The 20857-nt window shown below is 63.3% G+C and overlaps 2 protein-coding genes across 2 annotated transcripts; one reads left to right on the plus strand and one right to left on the minus strand.

Moving 5' to 3' along the window:
- Positions 1-1520: 1520 nt before the first annotated feature.
- FHIP2B (FHF complex subunit HOOK interacting protein 2B) lies at positions 1521-13103 on the plus strand. The gene is made up of 17 exons (XM_056118981.1): positions 1521-1621; positions 5259-5337; positions 7367-7539; positions 8187-8291; positions 8373-8495; positions 8659-8883; positions 8995-9191; positions 9373-9484; positions 9652-9728; positions 10007-10202; positions 11112-11257; positions 11352-11480; positions 11574-11664; positions 11822-11965; positions 12354-12494; positions 12716-12816; positions 12926-13103. Exons 1-17 carry the CDS (start codon positions 1577-1579, stop codon positions 13062-13064), a joined length of 2223 nt encoding a protein of 740 aa, XP_055974956.1. The 5' UTR covers positions 1521-1576; the 3' UTR covers positions 13065-13103.
- A 2687-nt stretch (positions 13104-15790) lies between these two features.
- NUDT18 (nudix hydrolase 18) lies at positions 15791-18477 on the minus strand. Its single transcript, XM_056118988.1, has 3 exons — positions 18223-18477; positions 17232-17445; positions 15791-16413 (listed from the first exon to the last, which is right to left on the minus strand). The coding sequence occupies exons 1-3, from the start codon at positions 18382-18384 to the stop codon at positions 15818-15820; spliced, it is 972 nt and encodes a 323-aa protein (XP_055974963.1). The 5' UTR covers positions 18385-18477; the 3' UTR covers positions 15791-15817.
- Positions 18478-20857: the final 2380 nt, after the last annotated feature.

Genomic DNA, 20857 nt, shown 5'->3' on the forward strand with positions numbered 1-20857 from the left:
ACATTCAGCTGGCCACCCTGGGACTTGGCTGCTTAGGCCCTCCCCAAGCCTCCCTCTGGACATTCCAGAACTCCTGTGCTCTGGCTGAGGTTCTGCTTGTGTAACTCTTGAGTGTAATTTTCCAGGGTGTGCCCCCACCCCAAGGGACACCCGCCTTCTGTCTCTTTCCTTGGTGCGGCTACAAGGGCAAACCCAGGCCATTGTGCCTCCTCCCGCAGGCCAGCAGGCACAGCACTGTCTCGGCAGACAAATGACGCTCATTTTAATCATTCCCCTGAGTTAACCTCGTAGAGCTAATAAATTACCACTCGGCATGAAACTAATATAAGGCAGGGAGGGAGTTTTACATTGCTGTTTGCGGGAAGTATTTTGCACTCAGCACGATCCTGCACTCAACAGATTCCGGCTAGTGACCATGGATGGGGTGGACAAAACCCACAAACCTCATTCCTCCACGAAAACCCTCTGGGTCCCCTCGCTGGCATCCCCATGGGTCTTGTCACTAGGAGGGCCAAACCCCACAACCGGGTTAGAGCAGGCTGAGCACACACCCCAGCCCGGTAGGGGCGGGCGAAACCCTAAGACTGGGTCTGGGTGAGCTCCCTGACTGGATCCACGCAAGATGAGCCTCTAGCCCATGGGGACTCAGCCAGGTCGGGGCAGGATAAGGCCCCAGCCGGGTCAGGGTGCAGCCAGAACCCAGCCCCCAGCTGGTCAGTGGGGAGGGGAGCCCAAGTGGGTGGAGTTGGCAGAGCCCCCAACCCTGTGAGCCCAGCAGGACCAGGGCCTGCGAGCCGCCAGACCGGGTCGGGGTGCAGCGGGGTGGGTTCGAGCCAAGCCCCCAACCGGCAGAGGTGCAGCTGGACCTGGGGAGGCCGAGCCCCTATTGAGATCAGGGTGCAGCCTAGTGGGGTTGGGCTGAATCCCCAGATAGGTCGGGGAGGGCTGAGCCCCAACTGGGCAGGATGCAACCAGACGGGGTGGGTGGAGCCCCCAGCCAGGTCGGGGTGCATCCGGTCCGGGGTGAGGTCGGCCGAGCCCCCAGACCTGGTCGGGGTGCAGCCGGGTCCGGGTGGGCCTAGCCCCCAGCCGGGCCGGGGTGCAGCTGGACTGGGGCGGGCCGAGCCCCTCTATCCGGATCAGGGTACAGCCTAGTGGGGTTGGGCCGAACCCTCAGATAGGTCAAGGCGGGCCGAGCCCCCAGCCGGGTCAGGGTGCAGCCGGGTCCGGGTAGGCCGAGCCCCCAGCCGGGCCGGGGTGCAGCTGGACCGGGGCGGCCAGAGCCCCCAGTAGGGCCAGGGTACAGTCGGGTGGGGTCGAGTCGAGCCCCCAACCGGACCGGGGCGGGGCGGGCCGAGCCCCTATCCGGATCAGGGTGCAGCCGAGTGGAGTCGGGCCGAGCCCCCAGCCGGGACCGGGGTGCAGCCGTTCCGGGTCCGGGCGAGCCGAGCCCCCAGCCCGTCGGGCCCAGCCGGGCCGGGGCGGGCCTGCCGCGGCCCCGCCTCCCGCCGCGCCGGGCCGCCTCCTCCGCGCCGCGCTGGCCGCTCCGCCGCCCGGACCGGGCCGGGCCGCCGCCATGCTGAGCCGGCTCGGGGCGCTGCTGCAGGAGGCCGTGGGGGCGGTGAGGCCGGGGCGCGGGGCGGGCCGCGGGGTGGCCGGGCCGGGCCGGGCCGGAAGGGCGGCGCGGGCCGGGGGAGGAGCCGGCGGCGGGCGGCGGGCGCGGGCCGGCCGGGACCCCCTCCCCGCGCGCGGGCCTCCCGGCGGCGGCGGCGGCCGCGGCACCGAACCCCGGCCCGGCCCGGCCCGGCTCGGCCCGGCCCGCGCGCCCCGCGTGCCCAACTCCCCGCCCCGCGCGGTCTCGCTCTCGTCGCCCCCGTTCGCTCCGGGCAGTCCCCGGGGCCCTGCTCCACCCTCCCGGCGTCCCGGTCACCGCTTAGGCAGTTCCGGCCTGGTCCCCTGCCCTGCCGCAGCCCCCCAGGCGCGGCCGTGCGGGTGGGCGCGCCCTTCTGCAGCCCGACCCCGGCGGCAGAGGCCCGCTTGGTGGCCCGGGCAGCCGGCTGGGCAGGGGGACCCATGGCCCAGGTGTGGGCTTCGACCGTTGGTGTCCTTTTGAGGGCAGGTCAGCTGCGCCCAGGAAGGCTCCCTCGGTTCAGGAAGAGAACTTTGCGGTGACTCCCCGAGAAGGGCAACTGTAACCATTCTTTGGGTCTCCTGTTAGAAACCTTCCTCCTCGGCCAGTGAAATGTATCCAGTTTTCCCAGGAGAAACAAGTCAGCCCGAGTGCGGGTCGCCCCAATCCCTCCCACACTCGACGCTCTTTTCCTTCCGCCTCTTGGCTCCTGTCCCTGTCCCAGCCTGCCCCTCTGGGTCCCGGCCTGGCCACCCACACCCTCTCAGGGGCTCCGTCCTGAGATCCCTCCTGCCCTGCTCCCTGTCCCTGCCCATGTGGCTGTCACCTTCGAGAGTAAACCAGGCCCACCATTCCCTCCTGTGTGGAGCTCCTCAGCCAGGTGGAGAATTCTGTTCTCAGGCCTGTCCAGGCTCTATCTAGAGGCGCTCTTGGGGCTAGACTGTCCGTGTGTGTGTGTGTGTGTGTGTGTGTGTGTGTGTGTGAGTGTGAGTAAGATGCGTCCGGGGCAGGATGCAGGGACACTGATCCCCAGGCCTTAAGCCCCTCCCACCCCCTACTCCCCAGCTCTCCTGGCCAGGTGCCCTGAGGCGGGGCAGCCCCAGCCCCAGCCCTCATTGCATTCCATGTGCTGCTATCAGTGCTCAGCCTCCCGGGCTTGGTTGGTTGGTTTGTTTTGGTTTGTTGGGGGTTTTATTTGTGTTGGGTTGGTCTTTGGGGGGAGGCTGGTTTTGTTTTTGTTTTCGAGCCACACACCTGGCAGTGTTCAGGTGTTGGTTACTCCTGGCTCTGCACTCAGGAAATAGTCCCGGTGGGGCTTAAGGAATCCATCTGGGGTGCTGGGGATCGGACCCTGCTTGGCTGAGTGCAAGGCAGACGCCCTCGCTGCTGTCCTACTGCTCTGGCCCCTAGCAGCAGCCTCTTGAAATGGACCACGAGCTCTCCGGGGGCCGGCTGCTGGCCTGCCCCAGAGGTCCCAGGCTCATTTACAAAGCGTCTCAGCACCTTTCCTCTGGCTCCCCACCAGCCCACAGACCTTCTGTGGCAGGCCCTTGGCGAGCCTCGGAATTCATAATCTCCTAAAGCCTTGAATTTGGTGTAAACCCAAAACAACAACCCCAGTAAGAATAGGAACAGCGGGGGTACACAGTGTTAACCAAAATGGATCATTAGGAAAGAATCATTTTTGTTTTGGCATGGGGGACTCCCAGACAGTACTCAGGGAGGCTGAGGAGCCCTCCTGGAGATACCCAGCCCAGAGTATCTTGGCAGTTTCATTTGCTTTAGTCCCTCCCTCCCTCCCTCCCTTCCTTCCTTCATTCTTTCGTCCTTATTCCTCTCTCCCTCTCCCTCCCTTTCTTCCTTCCATCATTCTTTCCTCCTTCCTCCCTCCCTCCCTCTTTATTCTCTCCTTCTTCCTCCCTCCCTTCCTTCATTTATTCCTTATTCCTTCCTCCCTCCCTTCCTCTTGTTTTTTTTTTTAATTTTTTTAGTTGGCTTTTTGGGTCACACTCGGCAATGCTCAGGGGTTAGTCCTGGCTCTTCACTCAAGAATCACTCCTGGTGGTGCTCGGGGGAACCATAAGGGATGCTGGGGACCGAACCCGGGTCGGCTGTGTGCAAGGCAAAAGCCCTTCCCGCTCTATTATCGCTCCAGCCCCACTTTCCTTTCTCTGAACTCCACAGAGGTGCTGGGATCCAGTGTTACTTGGCCTAGCGTTGCTGATCTGATGGTTTTGTGCTCTGCTCAGAACTCTGGGAGCACCAGAGTTACACCCGGTGGTGCTCGTGGGCTCCCAGGACTGTTTTGGCAGTGCTGGGGGAGGGCATGCGGTGCCAGGGATCAGACCCTGGATCTTGTACACTTTATCCCTGTGAGCTGTCTCCCTGGCCCTGTAGTAGGTTTCTTGAGGATCGGATGTGAAACAGCCTTGTCTTGTTCATAGCATCTAGCCAGTATCTTACAGACGCTGGCACTGAAAAGATCTGAACCAAACGAGTAATTTAAAAACGCAGTTTACTGGTGCTGTAGAGCATGAGGGGAAGGGGGGGAGAGAGAGAGAGATCCAAGAAGAGGGTTTTATGGAGCTGGGGACTGCTAGATCCCTAAGGGCCAGAGAGATACACGACCTCTGAGTGACCTGAATAGGGTAGAAAGCGAGGGATAAGCACTTTGGGACCAGGGCGATTATTTTCTTCCTGCAGACTTCTATTCTGCAGGAAAGAGGGAAAAAAATTGCCCATTTTTGGAGAGGTTTTTCGGGGACAGTGGTGGCTGTTGGCTCAAGGTTTGCTTCAGCTGAGGTGTGGAGATGGCACTTCTAGGCCAAGAGAAGGTTTAAGGTTTGTTATTAGGGGGATCGGAATTCTGGAAGGAGCTGGAGGAGGCAGGAACAGGAGCAGAGACAGCTAAGGAGGACCTGCGTGCACAGACTGCAGACTTGGAAATGTAATACTCCTAAGTAAAGCACGCAGAGGCCAGAGAGGTAGAATCGGAGTTCAGGCATATGCCTTGCATGGGGCCAGCCGCTCTTTGATCCCTGCCACCAGGCACAGCCCTGGAGGACCGGGTACATGAACCAGGATTGGCCTGTTCGACGAAGAATTGCCAGACCCCTGAACACCGCTTAGGGCCCCCCCAAAATGAAGTAAGGCCCTAATACACTAACGTTCCCCACCTAGTGGAGTGGCGTCTGTCCTGGCCTTGCGCCCGCTTTCCTCCTTCTCCGATCTGGAAGGCTCTGTTTTCATGGTGCTTCCTATCCACTCTGCTCTTTTTCTCTAGGCCGCTGCGATAGCAGCACACCTGTGTTGCATTGAGGTGCTTGCGTTGTTTCCCTTGCAGTACCCTCTGCTCTGGCAGGACAGGGATTGTGGGATCATGTCAGGGCCCAACAGGAGGGAGGGTTGCCTGGTGAGGGTGTCAGCACCACATGTGGTGTCGGCTCCATCAGGGACCGCGCGCATGTGTCCGGGAGAAACTCTCCCTGCGAGAACCCTGATCTGGGATGAGACGCTCAGTAGATGGCAGTGCCTGTGCCCTGACACCCATTGGTCTATCTTGGGGGCACCCACATTACCTCATCACCTTCGCGGCCGCCTCTAGCCTATGTCCCTGCTCTCTCTGCAGCGGGAGCCCAGCGTCGACCTGCTCGAGGCCTTCGTGGAGCACTGGAAAGGCATCACGCACTACTACATCGAAAGCACAGGTGGGCTCCCGGAGGGGGTGGGGAGGAGGGGCGTGGCCGGGTCCTGTGAAAGGGGACCCCCCCACCCTGGCCTTTGCACGGGGCTGACTCTGCAAGACAGAGGTTGAGGCCTGTGCCCAGCAGCTTGCCCTGGCCCTGGCCTCCGAACTTTCCATCCTCAAGCGCTGTGCTCGGGGTTCGCTGATTAAAATAGAAGCAATGAACTGGGGCTGGAGCGATAGCAAAGGGGGTAGGGCATTTGCCTTGCACGCAGCCGACCCAGCATCTCATAAGGTACCCTGAGCACCGCCAGGAGTAACTCCTGAGTGCAGAGCCAGGAGTAACCCCTGTGTATCGCCAGGTGTGACCCAAAAAAAGAAAAAAAAAAAGAAAAGCAATGAACTAATGTCTGATTTCCCTGAGCCGGCGTGGAGGACACTTGCCGGTGGCCCTCAGGGAGGAGGGAAGGAAGGATGATGTATGTGAGTGACAGAATGAGTCCTTCTGTCCAAGCTGAGTCCATGGCAGCCGCCGGCGTCCAGGCTGCCCGGGTATGACTGAGGGGTAGACACTCACTTGTCGACTATCAGGGAACCCTGCGCCCCTTGTGCCCACCTCCCTGGTCAGACGGGCTGCCCTGTTCCTGAACGTTTCTTTGCAGCCTCAGCGAGCCCAGGAAGTTAAAGAGCAAGATTCAAGGGCCCCTGTCTGCCAGCCAGATCTCTGGATCTTGGCACTGTTGCCATAGGCACTATGCCATTCTCAGTGGTGGGGGACCATGCTGGGCATTGTGGTGCCCAGTGGCAAACCCGGACTCTCCCCACTATATGACCGTAATGCTTCCCCTACTGTGACACCGCAGTAGTTTCCCCAGATTATGTCAAATGTCCCCCAATTGGGAATGATTGTTTTAGACTTACGCGCTCTCTGTCTCTCTCTCTCTGTCTCTCTTGCTCTCTCCCACTCTCTCTCCCTCCTTCCCTCCGTTTCCCTCTCCGTTGTCTCTTCTTTCTTCCCTCTTTCTCCCTCTCTCCCCCCTTTCCTCTTCCTCTCCTTCCTTCCCTCTTGCTCCCCTTGCCTCTCTCCCTCCCATCTCCACCCTTTCTGACTGACACCCATTAGTCTGTCTCAGGTGCACCCACATTAGTCTGTCTGCTGCACCGTGACCACAAGAAGTCTCATTAGCATTCATCGCCGCAGTTATGGCTTTGTCTTCTGGTGATGAGAACTAAGATTTACGCCCTTAGCCACTTTCCAGTATGCTGTTTAGTGCCACGAACTCGAGAGGCACCAGGCTGGCTGTCATTTCCCGGGGCGGGGGAGTGGGGGGCTTGTCACAGGACGTGTGTGTGTGGCCTTCAGATGGGCAGCCTCCTGACAGAGCCAGTCACCAGGGGAATCAGAGGAGGCCCAGAGAGCAGTCGGGTCTGTCTGCACCCAAACCAGCCATTTCCAGAACACTCCCCAGACCAGAAGTGTGGGAGGAGGGGCGGCAGGCACCTTGTGGAGAGCCAGTGCCCTCCAGAGAAGCTCGGGGATACTTCAAGACTCATCAGAGTTCCCACAGATTCCTCTCCCCTGGGCCTCCATGACCGGCTTCCTTCAGAGCACCACGGGGGCTCCCTGCCCCTCCATGCACCTGTTTCTGCTCTGTGAGAAACAGCATTGCCCTCTGTGAAAGAAAAGGGACTTCACGAGTGCTGGAGATTTTCTGCCAGCACCTGCCAGAGACCTTCAGTTGGGTCCTGGGGAAGGACAGTGCTGGCCAGCGGCCGAGCACATCGCCCAGGTTTGGAGACAGGAAGACGAGCGAGCTTCCCCCCGCAGGCTGTAAGGGGCGTCTCCTGAGCCGCGTCCACGGGTCTGGTCTCTCTGCAGCTTAGAGGCATCAGCTGTCAGTGTCCATGCTCTCTGACCTCTGGTGGAAGCAAACTGTCCCCTGATCTCCTTTCACACTGCCCACCCTTGGGACCCTCAGATCTGACTGCAGCCAGTGACCTTTGTCACCCTTCTTCCCGTTGTTCCCCTCCCCGCCCCCCCCCCCAACCAGATGAAAACACCCCGGTCAAGAAGACAGACATTCCCTGGCGGCTGAAGCAGATGCTGGACATCCTGGTGTATGAGGAGCAGCAGCAGGCGGCAGCCAGCGAGGCCGGGCCATGTCTGGAGTACCTGCTGCAGCACAAGATCCTGGAGACCCTGTGCACGCTGGGCAAGGCCGAGGTGGGCTGCCCCGGAGCACTTCCAGAACCTTCCGTGCCAGCCAGGGCCCCTGGGGTCCGCACTCAGTCCTGCCACTGGTGGGGCCGAGAGCACCTCCCAGTCCCACTCAGAGCACCTGCCACCTCCCCCACCCCCGGCCCTCCCTTCTTGGCTTAGGGGGTCCCCCGTTACCCCTCAGCAGAGGTGCCTGGGGTTAGCCTGGTGCCAGGCTGTGTCTCTGTAGCGGTGAAGAGAGGGAGGGAGGGGGGGTGGAGCAATAGCACAGAGGGTAGGGCGTTTGCCTTGCACGCGGCCGACCCGGGTTCGATTCCCTGCATCCCATATGGTCCCCTGAGCACCGCCAGGAGTGATTCCTGAGTGCAGAGCCAGGAGTAACCCCTGAGCATCGCCGGGTGGGACCCAAAAAGGAAAAAAAAAGGAAAAAGAAAAGAAAAGAGTCGGAGAGGGGGTGGTTGGACGTTACAGAGAGTCCAGGTCGCGCATGCCCAGGAAAGATGAGGCAGGAGGGGCTGGTGGGAAGGCTCCCTCAGCACTGTGCTGGAGGATGGTGGATGCCTACCAGCCTGCCGGTAGCTTGGGGAGGAGCCTTCTTCGGGCAGGGGTCTGCTTCTGCCTCACAGCCTGTGCCCCCGTGCCCCTGTCCCCAGTACCCTCCGGGCATGCGGCAGCAGGTGCTCCAGTTCTTCAGCAAGGTGCTGGCTCAGGTACAGCACCCGCTCCTGCACTACCTCCACGTCCACAGGCCCGTGCAGGTGAGGGACCGCCTGGGGGGTGAGTGCCCCTTCCCTGCCACCCTTTTCCCCTTGGCTTCCCTTCACCATGGTCCCTTCCAGAAACTTCTCCGGCTTGGCGGGACAGCGCCGGGGTCCCTCACAGAGAAGGAGGAGGTGCAGTTCACCACTGTCCTCTGCTCCAAAATCCAGCAGGAGCCGGATCTGCTCACGTACATCCTGGAGGTGAGGGCCCCCCCCCCCCACCGGGCAGCGGGCGCCAGCCGGGACCCCACGGCCGCCCAGCCACTGGCAAGGGACATGGCCAGGCGCCTGCATGCCAAGAGGCGGGATGGGGAACGGCCTCCCCGCCCCCCCCACCCTCAGCCTCAGCCAACCTCCTCCACAGGGTAAAAAGATGGTCAGCGGGAAGAAAGCGTCCAGAGAGACCCCCACCCTGCCCAGCGAGGCGGCCAGCGCCAGGGACCAGCCCGTGCCCAGTCCAGCTCCCGAGAGGGCTCCCCGCGGGGCCCAGGCCGGGTCCCCTCAGCCGCCCGCAGAGACGGAGGAGCCGGACGGAGGGGCCGGGGACAGCAGCCTCGTCACCTCCCTGCTGGGCCTGTGTAGGAGCAAGGTGCGGGCGCACAGATGGACGGCGGGGGCGGGCCTGGGAGGGCAGAGCAGGAGGCCAGAAGGAGGCCGGGGTGGAGGGACATGTCCCTGAAGGGGTTCCCCTCGCCCCCAGAAAGGCCGCGTGGCCCTGAAGGCCCGGGAGAACCTGCTGCTTCTGCTGAGCCTGGCCTCCCCAGCGGCCGCCGCCCACCTGGTACACAGCCGGGCCTGCTGCCCCGCCCTCGTCGCCCACCTGGCCCGGCTCTACCAGTCCCTGCCCGCCTTCCTGGACCCCGCCGACATCGCCGCTTTAGAGGGCGTCAGCTGGAGGTAGGGGCCCGGCGTCCGGCCCTGGGAGTCCGGCCTGCCCTGCGTACCACGCCGGCGGGGCGGGGTGGGGGGGTGGATTCTGGCCCCCAGAGGACAGGGGTCGGGGCAGCGGGTAGGGGGAGCCAGAGCCCCGCCTCTGCCACGCCCAGACACTCCAGTTCCTCCCTGTCCCCCCCCTCAGGCTGCCCACTGCCCCATCTGATGAGGCCTCCTCGTTCCCTGGCAGGGAGGCCTTGGCGGCCTTCCTGGGCTGGTTTGATTACTGCGACCACCTCATCCTGGAGGCCCACCCGGTGAGCAGGACTGGGTGCTACACAATACCACCCCCTCACCCCGCCTTGAGAATTGGGTGCCCAGGGTCCTCTCATGCTGTTGCTGGGCCCCGTGTGGGGACCGCACTTTCTCGGCGGGTAACGGTCGACGAGGACCCTGCGTTTTAGACATGCTCTTGGGGACCCAGGTGGTGGCAGACGCTCTGGCCAAGGCGGTGGCTGAGAAGTTGCTGGTGGAAATCCTGCAGCCGCAGCTGCTACACGTGTAAGTGAGGGCCAGTGCCTGGGGCGTGCCCCACCCAGCCCCGCCTGCCCCTGCCCGCCCTCACAGCCCACCCTGTCCCTCCTCCCCCGCCACTGTGGCCAGGGACTTCTTGGCCACCACCATGCCCCCACCCCCCTCCCCTACGCCACAAGCAGGCACCCTCATGGCTCAGAGCCTCGAGGAGATGCCAGGACCACAGGGATGAGGGGGAGTGAGCAGAAGGTGACTAGGGAAGGGGGCCCTCTCCTCTCCTCTCCTCTCCTCTCCTCTCCCTGCAGGTCCGAGCAGGCCCTGCTGACCACCACCGCGCTGCTCACGGCCATGCTGCGGCAGCTCCGCGCCCCTGCGCTGCTGCGGGAGGTGGTCGCTTTCCTCTTGGGTCCCGACCAGCCTCCTGCTGCGGCTGCCGCTGAGGACAGCCCCCCAACACTGTGTACTCACCTCATCAGGCACTGTGACCACCTTTCCGACGAGGTGAGGGGCGGGGCCCTCTTCTCCTACACACACACACACACACACACACAGTGACATGGTGGCTTTCGTAGTCACATGCTTTTTTTTTTTTTTTTTCCTTTTTGGGTCACACCCGGCGATGCACAGGGGTTACTCTTGGCTTTGCACTCAGGAATTACTCCTGGCGGTGCTCAGGGGACCATGTGGGATGCTGGGAATCGAACCCAGGTCAGCCGAGTGTAAGGCGAACACCCTACCCGCTGTGCTATTGCTCCAGCCCCTTAGTCACATGCTTCAATGGCACTTTCTATGCTGCAGACCCCCAATGCCCCCTATCCCCTACACACACACACACACACACACACACACACACACACGGGTCCCTCCTTTTCCACAGTTTCAGTTCCCTGACATGACCATTGGAGGCGTTTTGAGAGCGAGACCCGTCTGGACTCTCCTGTCCGTGCATTGTTGTAGTTCTAGTTTTGACCCCACCCCCCACCCTCAGGCCTAATTTATAAGTTAAGCCTTTTCATAGGGAAGTGCTGGGAGAATCTGTTGATTTAGGGTTAGGTCTGATCTGACTCCCAGCATGCAGAATGGGAATATACTCCCCCGCAGGCCAGTCCGGGGCCCCATGTTCCTGGGATTCCAGGAGGCCTGCGGGGTCTCTTTGCCCCGAGAGCCACCCATACTACTGCACCTTGGGACATGGACACAGAACCCAGAGAAGCTGGGGGCTGTACCTGGCCTCGCTCACTCACTGCCAAAGTCTAGTTCCAAGTACAGCGCCCATCTTCCCGCCCCTGCTCAGTGCCCGTGGAAGATGCTCCCCACTCCCAGACTTTGATCTGGGTGAGCAGTTTCTAGCCCCCACCGCCCCTAGGAGAGGGTGCGAGGGGGCACCCTGCTGACCGCTTGCCGCCCCAGATCAGCATCACCACGCTGCGGCTGTTTGAGGAGCTGCTGCAGAAGCCAGACCCGCGGATCCTCCACAGCCTGGTCCTGTGTCACCTTGAGGGCCGCCCTTACGTGGCGCGGGGCTGCCCCGAGCCCGAGAACTACGAGGACACCCTGTAAGTGCCGGCCTGCGATGCCCCGTGTCCCGCTGGCCCTCCCCACAGCCCCAGGGCCAGGTTCAGGGGTGCCGATGTGCTTCCCTGGCCGCAGGGATCTGGAGGAGGACCCCTACTTCTCCGACGGCTTCCTCGACACCGGCTTCCAGCCCTCCGCTAAGCCTCCCCCCGCCCCGGCCACTAACTCCGACGGCAGAACCGCGGTCACTGAGATCGTCAACAGGTAGGCCAATGGGGCAGGAAGGAGAGGCGGCAGGACGTGGGGCGGCCCAGGCGGGCCCCCCTCCCGCCCCGTCACCTGGGTCCTCTCCCGCAGCTTCCTCTGCCTGGTCCCCGAGGAAGCTAAGACCTCCGCGTTCCTGGAGGAGACAGGATACGACACATACGTCCACGACGCTTACGGACTGGTGAATGTGGACGCCCCCGCCCCACGCCCCTACACCCCCCAGTCTCTCAGAACCAACCGTGCTCCCCTCCGGCATGCCTGCCTGAGATGCTCCATGCCCATCTTCCTGGGGGAGAGGGGGGCGCGGTGTTGCCACCCCAGCCACCCTCCTTTCTCAGTTCCAGGAGTGCAGCTCCCGCGTCACCCCCTGGGGATGGCCCCCGAGTCCCGCCCCCCTGGACCCCCACGAGCCCGAACGGCCCTTCTTTGAGGGGGCCTTTCTGCAAATGCTGTTTGACCGCATGTCCCGGATTCTGGAGCAGGTACCCCACAGCCGAGCCCCCATGTCGGGGATCGGCCCTCAGGGTGACCGCGGGTGGCCTCTTTCGGAGGGGGAGTCCGACCACGGGGGTGGGGGTCAGAGCGGGAGTAGGGGGTGGGGAGAAGAGAGGTGGTCCTCTTGACTGCTTGGCTCCGCAGCAGCCCTGACCCCCCCCCCACTCCTCCCCGCGGGAAGCCCCGTCTCGCCTCTCTCTGCTCCACACGCCCCAACATGTTCTGGCCCTCAGCCCCAGGGAGTCCATGACACACACGTCACGTGAGCCTCCCGCCCCCGCACACGTTCAGACTGGCCAGGCGCCTCGCTGGGGGAGTGCAGAAATGCTCACCGCCCCCCTGCCAAGCCCGCCTTGTCCGCCGTGTTCCCTACAGCCATACAGCCTGAACCTGCAGGTGACCTCCGTCCTGTCCCGGCTTGCCCTCTTCCCCCACCCCCATGTCCACGAGTACCTCCTGGACCCCTACATCAGCCTGGCCCCCGGCTGCAGGAGCCTCTTCTCTGTGCTGGTCAGGGTGAGGCTGCCTGGGGCGGCGGGCGGGCGGGCCCCAGGGAATTGTGCCAGGGGCAGGGGGCAGAGGGAGCTGGACGGGCGGGGGTGGCCAAGGGTGGCAGAGATGGGCATCCTGGCTGGTACCCGGGGATGAGGGAAGGCCTTGCTCCTCGCGGGTCCCCGTGTGGGTGGCTGGGGAAGGAGGGTGTTGGTCACCTCTAGCGACTCTGGTTCCTGCTCCAGGTGATCGGGGACCTGATGCAGAGAATCCAGAGGATACCCCAGTTCCCGGGGAAACTGCTGCTGGTGCGGAAGCAGCTGATGGGCCAGGTCCCCGGGGAGCAGTGAGTCGCCGAGGGAAGGGGGTGCTTCCGGGCGGGCGGGCGGCAAAGGCAGGTCTGCCCAGGTGCTCACGCCGGGCGCACGGCCCCAACCCCCCGCTCTCTCCCACAGCTTGGACCACCAGACCCTGCTCCAGGGGGTGGTGGTGCTGGAGGAGTTCTGCAAGGAGCTGGCGGCCATCGCTTTCGTCAAGTTTCCCCCGCACGGCCCTCACCCGGGCCTCTCCGCACAGCCCGAAGGCCACGTCTGAGCCAGCAGCACATGGGGAAGGCGAGGGCCCCCGTCTGCGCCTCCTCGCACCTGGCACGCCACGACCCCCCGCAGGACAGGGCTTGGCTTCACCCCCTGCCTCCCGGGGGGAACGGTGCCTCCTCCCCGAGGCCTGGGCTCCCTCGCCCCGGCTGGACGACTGCCCCAGATGGGGTGTGAGGAAGTGGGTCTCTCGGGTGCCAGATACCGAGGTGTCACGGAGACAAGCCTCCTCGGGGGAGCCCCATGTCCTCGGGGGCCTTGGCGGGGGAGCTGGTGCCCTTCCCTGCTGGCCACTTGTGAGTCAGTGCCAGGGCCGCGAAGCACTAGCTACTGCCACCCAGGGTGCTTGTGACCCACAGGCCCGCAGGACGGAGACCCCGAGGGCTGTCGTGCCCGCGACTGTGGGCACTGCTGAGGTCCACGAGGCTGGTGTGTCCGTCCAGCCTTCCCGGCCGAGCCCGTGGGGAGGGGGCTGTGAGCCCGACGGCCCCTCTTCCTGTCCGGCCCTCTCAGAGACGGTTGCAAAATTTCCAACTGCCTGATGGCAAATGCCCAAAGCATGCTCCGCGCCCAGGCGGGGGCAGCTGCTAATGAGAACCTTGATGCAACGAGCCAGGGCGGGAGGGGGCCGGGGGAGCCGGGGGGCCGGGTGCCAGGCCCCGCTCCAGCTGGTTTGTCTCTGGCGCCTTCTGAACCCGTCTCGGCAGGTCGGTCGCACCTGGGCAGAGGGGTTCAGAGGCCTGGCGGTAGGCCGGGCTTCGCCCTACGCATCCGGCCCGGCCCACCCGGCGTGGCGGGCCCCATGTACAGCTCCGGGAGAGCAGGATGCCCACCCGACCATAGGCCCCCCAGGGCCCTGGCAGCGCGGGGCAGGGGCCCGGCACCCCAGGCCCGGTGTTCTCCGCATGCCCTCCATGGCTGGGGCCGCCACCCCGCCCCGGCGAATCTGTCTCAACCTGCGGCAGCACACAGGCGGCGCCAGGCATTACCTCAGAGCAGGGCCGCAGTTGCTGGCATGGCTCCTGGGCAAGGAGGAGCAGGCCAGAGCCCCTTTCACTTCCTTTTCCTGCCCAGGCCGCTCCGAGAAGCCGGCCACAGGTTGCCAAGAGGTGACATGAAAGCAGAGGAAACTCGGTGACCTCTCGCTCTCCCTCCCTCCTCCAGGCCATGCCCAGGGCCCCTGCACATGTATGTGCATGCCACCGTGTGCCCGTGTGTGTGTGTATCTGTGTGTGTGTGTGTTGGGGGGGGGTGTGTGTTAGGGATCCAGAGAGAAGAGCTTGGGTCAAACTGCATCTGGGCGCTCTGGTTCAGAAACTGAGGACATGGGCGGGACACTGCCCTCACCGGCACACCGGAGCCCGTGCACCCTCCGCAGACAGCCCGGCAATAAACGGTGTGGTTGCGTGGACACAGCCTCCCTCTGCTTCTCCGCCCTCCATGGCCTTCTGCTCAGGGCCCCGCTGCTAAATTGGGCCCTTCTTCCTCCCCAAGGAACACAAGCTCCTTTTCCAGCGCGCCCTCGCGGCTGGTGTGAGGGAGGGTACGGGGGAGGCTCTGGCAGAACAAACCTGATGTCCCCGTGCCTGCCAGGAGCTCGCCTCGCCGGGCATGGCAGCACCGCTGAGCCAGGGGCCCCGAAGCAAGGGAAAAGCTCATTCTGCAAAGGGTGTTGGCAGCGGTGTGACTTGAGGGCTCGTGGGCCTCGTCCAGCAGGGCTTGGGACCACGCGGTGCCGCGGAGCGAACCGGGGACCTCACGCGTGCGGCTTCTCCCACCGAGCCCCACCCTGGCCCCGTGTCCTGGCTGTATGTGGCTGCTCTGCAGGGCCTCACCCAGCACGCCGGGGGCAGGGCTCGCTCGGAGCCGGAGAGACGGTGCTGATCAGTGGCTCCGTGATGAGTCACTCAGCTGCTCTCTTAAACACCTCACATGGCACAAGACATGGTCTGCATTCACTTCCTCTGGTTTTCCCTGATCCTTTAGTCAAGTTCTTTTTTGGAGAAAAAAAAAATTCCTGACAAACCTGGGCTGAGGAGGCAGGAGGGAAGGGTTTGGGTCTGGCCTGGGCTGGAGCGGGGGCCCAGGTCTAGGAGTGGCTGGGAGGCAGCCGTAGGGCAGTTCCCCTGGGACCTCCCTCCTGCACCCCCAGACTTCCTACAGACACTTGAAGCCCCGACCCGGGAGAGCTGGGAGTTCCGTTTTCACTGGGGATGTGGTAACATCCAGCCTGGCAGGGCCCCGTGCCCAAGTGGCTGGAAGGCAGGAAGCCAGTCACCCGGCTCTCCGCTCTCCGTGGGGTCAGCTCACACCGTCTGGCAAAGCCTGGGTGGGCATTGTTGGGTAACAGGACCCTCCCCCCCACTGGCTCTCCCCACAGAGACACTTAGGCAGGAAGACAAGCGACAGCCCTTTACTCGGCAAGGGGGGCTTCCCCGGGGACCAGGCCCCTCCCCCAGCACCCCTGCCACGTTCACCATGCCCAGGGGCCAGGAGACAGGCCTTGACCAAAGGCAGAGAAAATGATGAGCAGATGCCATCTCTCAGGTCCAGAAAGTTCCCGCATTCCCTTAGGCAAGAGTCCCTCCAAGTCATTTTGGTGCAAATGGACCCGGAGTCTGGATGCCTCGCTGGGCAGAAGGCACTGTCCCTTTGGGTGCACTGTCCCTTCCACAAGGGGACCTGTTCTTGGGGCCACAGGGTCTGGGTGCCAGGGTGGAGCCAGCAGGCTCTGTGCCTACCGCCACCTTCCTATCTGGTGATGGGGACGACCGAGGAGTCGCGGAGCCTCTGTGACAGCTGCCTCTGCAGGTCCTCCTCCTCCACCTTCCACCAGGAGAACTTCTCTCCCCGAACCTTCGGGGGCTCTGTCTGGCGCCCCGGGTCCCGAAAAGCCACTGACACCAGCACGTCGAGGCAGACGCCGTCGGTCTGGTCGCTGCCTAGGTGCTGGAGTCCCAGCAGCCCCTTGGCCTCCACGGCCAAGTCGGGCAGGGCCAGGCACTCCTGCAGCAGCCTGAGGATGGCCGTCTTCATGCCGCCCCTCTGCTCCATGGGGCTGAAGCCACAGGCTGTGACGGGCAAGTGAGGCATTCCCGCCGTGCCCACCAGGACCCAGACCGCCTGCGCGGTGGCAAAGGTGGCCACCAGCCGCTGGCAGAGCAGCGTGCAGGGGAGCTCCTGGGGCAGAAGAGGAGGGTGCCGGGCCTGCTGGTTGTACTGGGCGGCCAGCTCGAGCAGGCGGAGGATGTCGTGCGCTCGCAGGGGAGCGGGCAGGGAGGTTCTTGGATACCAGGCAGCCTGCAGAGACTCCTCATCGGCCTCTTGGGCAGTCTTGAGAGTTCCACCTACAGAGGGTCAACAAGGAGGCCAAGGGGCTGGAGCGATGGCACAGCGGGGAGGGTGTTTGCTTTGCACGCAGCTGACCCGGGTTCGATTCCCAGCATCCCATATAGTTCCCTGAGCACCACCAGGAGTAATTCCTGAGTGCAGAGCCAGGAGTATCCCTGTGCATCGCCGGGTGTGACCCAAAAGCAAAAACAAAAAAAAAAACCAAAAAAACCAAGGAGGCTGAGAGGAGGAAGGGTCTTTCTGAGACAGGCGGGGCCTGGCTGTCTGCTCTTGCGGGGAGAGGCTGGGAGAGGCCAGAACTCAGGCCGGAATCTGGAGAGGCCAGGCTTGTACCAGCTAGAATCAGGGCTGGCAAACTGGGGAACACGAAACAATAGCCTCCTCCCTGACACACGCACGCACACACACACACGTGTGCGCACAAGCGCACACACACACTGCCAGCGGGGCCATAACTGTGGACTGACACACACATGTACACACACACGCGCTGCTGCAGGGGGGCCATACCTGTGGACCGACACACACACATGCACACACACACACATGCCACTCCCAGGGGGGCCATACCTGTGGACTGAGCATACACACACACACACACACACACACACACACACACTGCTGCCAAGGGGCCAGACCTGTGGACCAACACACGCACAAACACACGTGCGCGCGCGCACACATGCTGCTGCCAGGGGGCCATACCTGTGGACCGAGCACACACACACACACATGCTACTGCCAGGAGGTCATGCCTGTGGACTCCCCCCCCCCCCCACACACAGGCACACACACTGCTGCCAGGGGGCCATACCTGTGGACCGAGCCAGGAAAACAAAGCGGACCCAGGCAGGGCCCCGCTCCTCCACAGACAGCAGGGTCAGAGGCTCGCAGAGCAGCCCGGCCTCCTCCTTCACCTCCCGCTGCAGGGCGGCCACAATGCTCTCCCCGGGCTCCATCCTCCCCGCAGGCAGGTACCACGACCCCCGGCACTCCCTCTTGGCCTCCTGGATCAGCAGCGCCTCGTCCTGCGGGGAGAGAGGGGTTCTCACCCCAACAGCGCTGGGCGGGGGCTGGGCATCCCCTCCCGCCCCCAGGAAAGAGCCACACAACCTTCGCCTGCCCTAAGGCCCAGGCACTAGCTCCCTGCCGTGAACCCCTCACATGCTAGAGCTCTCAGGGACTGGCTCTCATGTGCTGGGGGCCACAGTGGTGTCTTCCTCCCCCTGACTTCGGAAAGGGGGTGTGACTCCTGGGAGCCGCTCGGGGCAGGGCCGAGTGTGTCTTGGCTGCCCTCTGGCTTCACCCACCCCACAGTCCCCCTCACCCCCAGATCAGGCTGGTGTGCATCCATCCCCACCTTCACCCCATGCAGCCTCCACCTACAATCCCGCTCTGGGATAAGATGCCAAGAGGAAAGCCCAAGGTGGGGATACGGGGGCGGAGGGCAGCTCTGGGAGTAGGTCACCTGGTTGTCCAGGGGACTCAGGGTGGGGTGTCTGGGTGCCCAGAACAGATCTGTGAGAGCAGCGAGCAGCGTGGGGCAAGAAGGAGGCAGAAGACAACCCTCGCTTTAAAAAAAAAAAAAAAGCGGGGCCAGTGGGCCTCAGTTTCTTCTTCCGGGGCCCCTGAGACTCAGAAGCATGTGTGCGTGTGTGCGTGCGTGTGTGTGTGTGCGCGTTGTGTGTATCTGCGCGCACAAAGTGCTTTGCAAAACTGGGAAGCGTCACCCAGCAGGAAGCGTTGGCCGGTGGGTCCTCGGTGTCCATGCGGGCTGGCGGTGGGCCCCGAGGGTGGACGCTCACCTGCTCGTTGAGGAACACGGCCAGCACCACGTAGCAGACGTTCCTCCGCAGCCGCACCGGCGCCAGCGGCTCCCCGGGGGGCTCGGAGTCACAACCCTGCACGCGCGGCCCCTGACCCCCCAGCACGGCCGTCAGCGCCCCCGCCAGGCCCTCCCCGGCCATGGGCTCGCCCGCAGAGGCCCGGCCGGCCCGAGGGTCAGGGGGGGCTGCGCCCGCGCCCCCTCCCGCGGCACACCGGGGCCGGCGTTCGCCAACGCGGAAGCGCCCAGCGATCCCTGCACGCCCATTGGCTGGCGAGTCACCAAGACCTTCCCGGATTGGCTGAGCCGCCCCACGGGGCGGAGCCTGGCCGTCGGGCGCTAGGGCTCGCCCCGGCGCAGTCGGGACGCCGCCCGGGGTGGGGGGTGGTGTGTGTCGGTGTCTCTTCTCTCTGTCACTCAGCGACCCGGCGGCCACCCTGGCGGAGTCCTGCAGCGCACGCCGGTAAGCCGGGGCCGGCGGTGACGTCATCCTGCCTGCAGGCTGCGCCGCAGTGGCCCGCGACGGTGGCGTCACGACATGACGTCATGGAGGCCCGGGGCCTCTGCTTGGACCCGCTTCCCAGGTTTTGTCCTAACAGACCTCAGTGTTGCTCAAAAACGATCGCTTCCCAAATAACCTTTCTTTCGTTGTGTTTGGGCCCCACCCCGCGATGCTCAGGGTTTACTCCTGGCTCTGTGCTCGGAGACCACTCCTGGCGGTGCTCAGGGGACCATCAGGGGATGCTGGGATTCCAACCCGGGTCAGTGCAAGGCAAGTGCCCTCCCCACGGGACTATCTCTCCGACCCAATGACCTCTCTTGACTCAAGTATCCTGAATGTCTCCATAGCAGCAGGCCGGAGCTTCTGCCTTCAGGAGGGGCTCATGGAACTGGAGATCATATAACAGAAAATCAGCCCAGGGTCTAAGCCAAGTGCTAATTGATTGGTTTGGGCGGGAGGTGTGACAGGCCCCTAGAGGATGGGATGGTCAAGGTGTGGCTGGCCTTGGCAGCCCCCGGGTTTAGGGCCAAGAAAGCGCTACGGTGATGCCGGCCCAGTTCTGGGCGCCTGCCCATGGCCTTTCCCAGCAGTTTCTATGTCCTGTCCTGCACACAGAGAACCCGGCGGAGGACAGGGCTTGGGTCTGGCTCCGTTGTTGCCCTCAGCTCCCTGGGGTGGGTTGTTTGGCCATTTTGGCAAGCTGCTGTGTCTCTCCCAGCCTGACCTTTCTTCCTGACTTAAAAAAAAAAAAAAGACTTTTTTTTCCTTGCTTTTGGGCCACACCCGGTTGTGTTCAGTGGCAATTCCTGGCTCAGCGCTTGAGGGTCACTCACTCCCGGCAGTGCTCAGGGGACCATGCAATGGGTTCTGGGAGCCAAATCCAGGGCTCCCGCATGCAAAGTATGCGCTTTAAGCCATCTCCCCCAGACCCCAAGCTTCCATTTGAATCTCTTCTCTGGGCAGGGCCGGCTAGAAGGCAGTGACCATGAAGCAAGCCAAGTGTGAATGCCTCGGCCCCCGTTGGGCCCCCCTTTCCACGGTCCTTCTAACCTTGTGCACCCCAAGGACTGGACTTAAAGTCAGACACTGGGCACTGTGTGGCCGGCTATGCTCCCAGGCCAGCACTGCCCAGCCGGGTTCCCATCAGAGGAGTTATCTTCCTTCCTTCCTGGGTGATGATGGCAGGGCAAGATGCCTGCCAGAGGTTCAAGGGACTGTCCAGTGTGGGTCCCCTCTAGGCCGGGTCCTCCCTGAGTGCAGTGGGTCTGCAGGGCCCCATGGAATTATACTCAGAACTCAGACACACCAGGTGCTCTCACCCCAGACCCTCGCTGCAGGTGCTGGGAAACAGGGCACTCTCTTGGGCCATGGGTGTTTCCAGAGGTCTCACAATCATTTGAGGTACCTGGGAACTACTGTTGCCCCCCTTCTTCCCTAGACCTCTTCCCTCCCGGACTCCTAAACTCAGGCCTCCCCGAATGGTGCAGTGACTTGTCAACACATCTGCTGTGTGCATGTGTGGATGTGTTTATCCCTCAGTTTTCCCATCTGTGAAGTGGGAACAGAGTTGGGTCCCAGACTCCTTTCTGCCTCCCAGGGATGATTGGAGGGAGTGAGGTCATGTCTGGCCGGGGCTCCGGGAGCCTCAGAGGCAGGCTGAGATAAACACCAGACAGTCTCACTGCCTGCAAAAGCAAAGACAGCCACAAACCGCGGCTCCACACCCCCAGGATCACTGCGGGGCTGCACTTCGGGCCTGGGGGGTGGGGGGGGGGGCTGACCAACCTTGGGGGGAGGTGGTCGTGAGGCAGTGTGGTCCGTTGTGTGGGGACACACAGGCAGAAGCCCGCACGGCGGGCCTTGGCAGGAGTGCCCACTCCTTCCCAGAGCACTGAGGGAGAAGGGAGAAGGAAATACGTTCTTGAGGCCCTGGGAGGAAGAGACGGCGGGCAGATGGGGAACAGAAGGGGGGAAGCTGAGGGAGGGAGGGGGTCGGGGGAGACAGCTCTAGAAGCAGGAACGGAGAGAGCCTTGCTGCACTCTGCTGAGAGGCCAGTGCCCCGGGGAGGGCAGCCCCTGCCGGGTGGGCAGCAGGGCCATGTGCCCGGACCCA

The sequence above is a fragment of the Sorex fumeus genome, unplaced genomic scaffold (assembly GCF_029834395.1).
Source record: "Sorex fumeus unplaced genomic scaffold, SorFum_2.1 ptg000039l, whole genome shotgun sequence".
In the NCBI taxonomy this organism is placed as follows: Eukaryota; Metazoa; Chordata; class Mammalia; order Eulipotyphla; family Soricidae; genus Sorex; species Sorex fumeus.

Bases quoted from the DNA above. Each gene is read 5' to 3' on its own strand.
- FHIP2B (XM_056118981.1), top strand. From the start codon at position 1,577: ATGCTGAGCCGGCTCGGGGCGCTGCTGCAGGAGGCCGTGGGGGCG. The intron at 7,540-8,186 runs GTGGGCTGCCCC...CCCTGTCCCCAG, and splicing joins GCACGCTGGGCAAGGCCGAG to TACCCTCCGGGCATGCGGCA. The intron at 11,966-12,353 runs GTACCCCACAGC...TGTTCCCTACAG, and splicing joins TGTCCCGGATTCTGGAGCAG to CCATACAGCCTGAACCTGCA.
- NUDT18 (XM_056118988.1), bottom strand. From the start codon at position 18,384: ATGGCCGGGGAGGGCCTGGCGGGGGCGCTGACGGCCGTGCTGGGGGGT. The intron at 17,446-18,222 runs GTGAGCGTCCAC...CTCTCCCCGCAG, and splicing joins CCGTGTTCCTCAACGAGCAG to GACGAGGCGCTGCTGATCCA. The intron at 16,414-17,231 runs GTATGGCCCCCT...GACCCTCTGTAG, and splicing joins TTTCCTGGCTCGGTCCACAG to GTGGAACTCTCAAGACTGCC.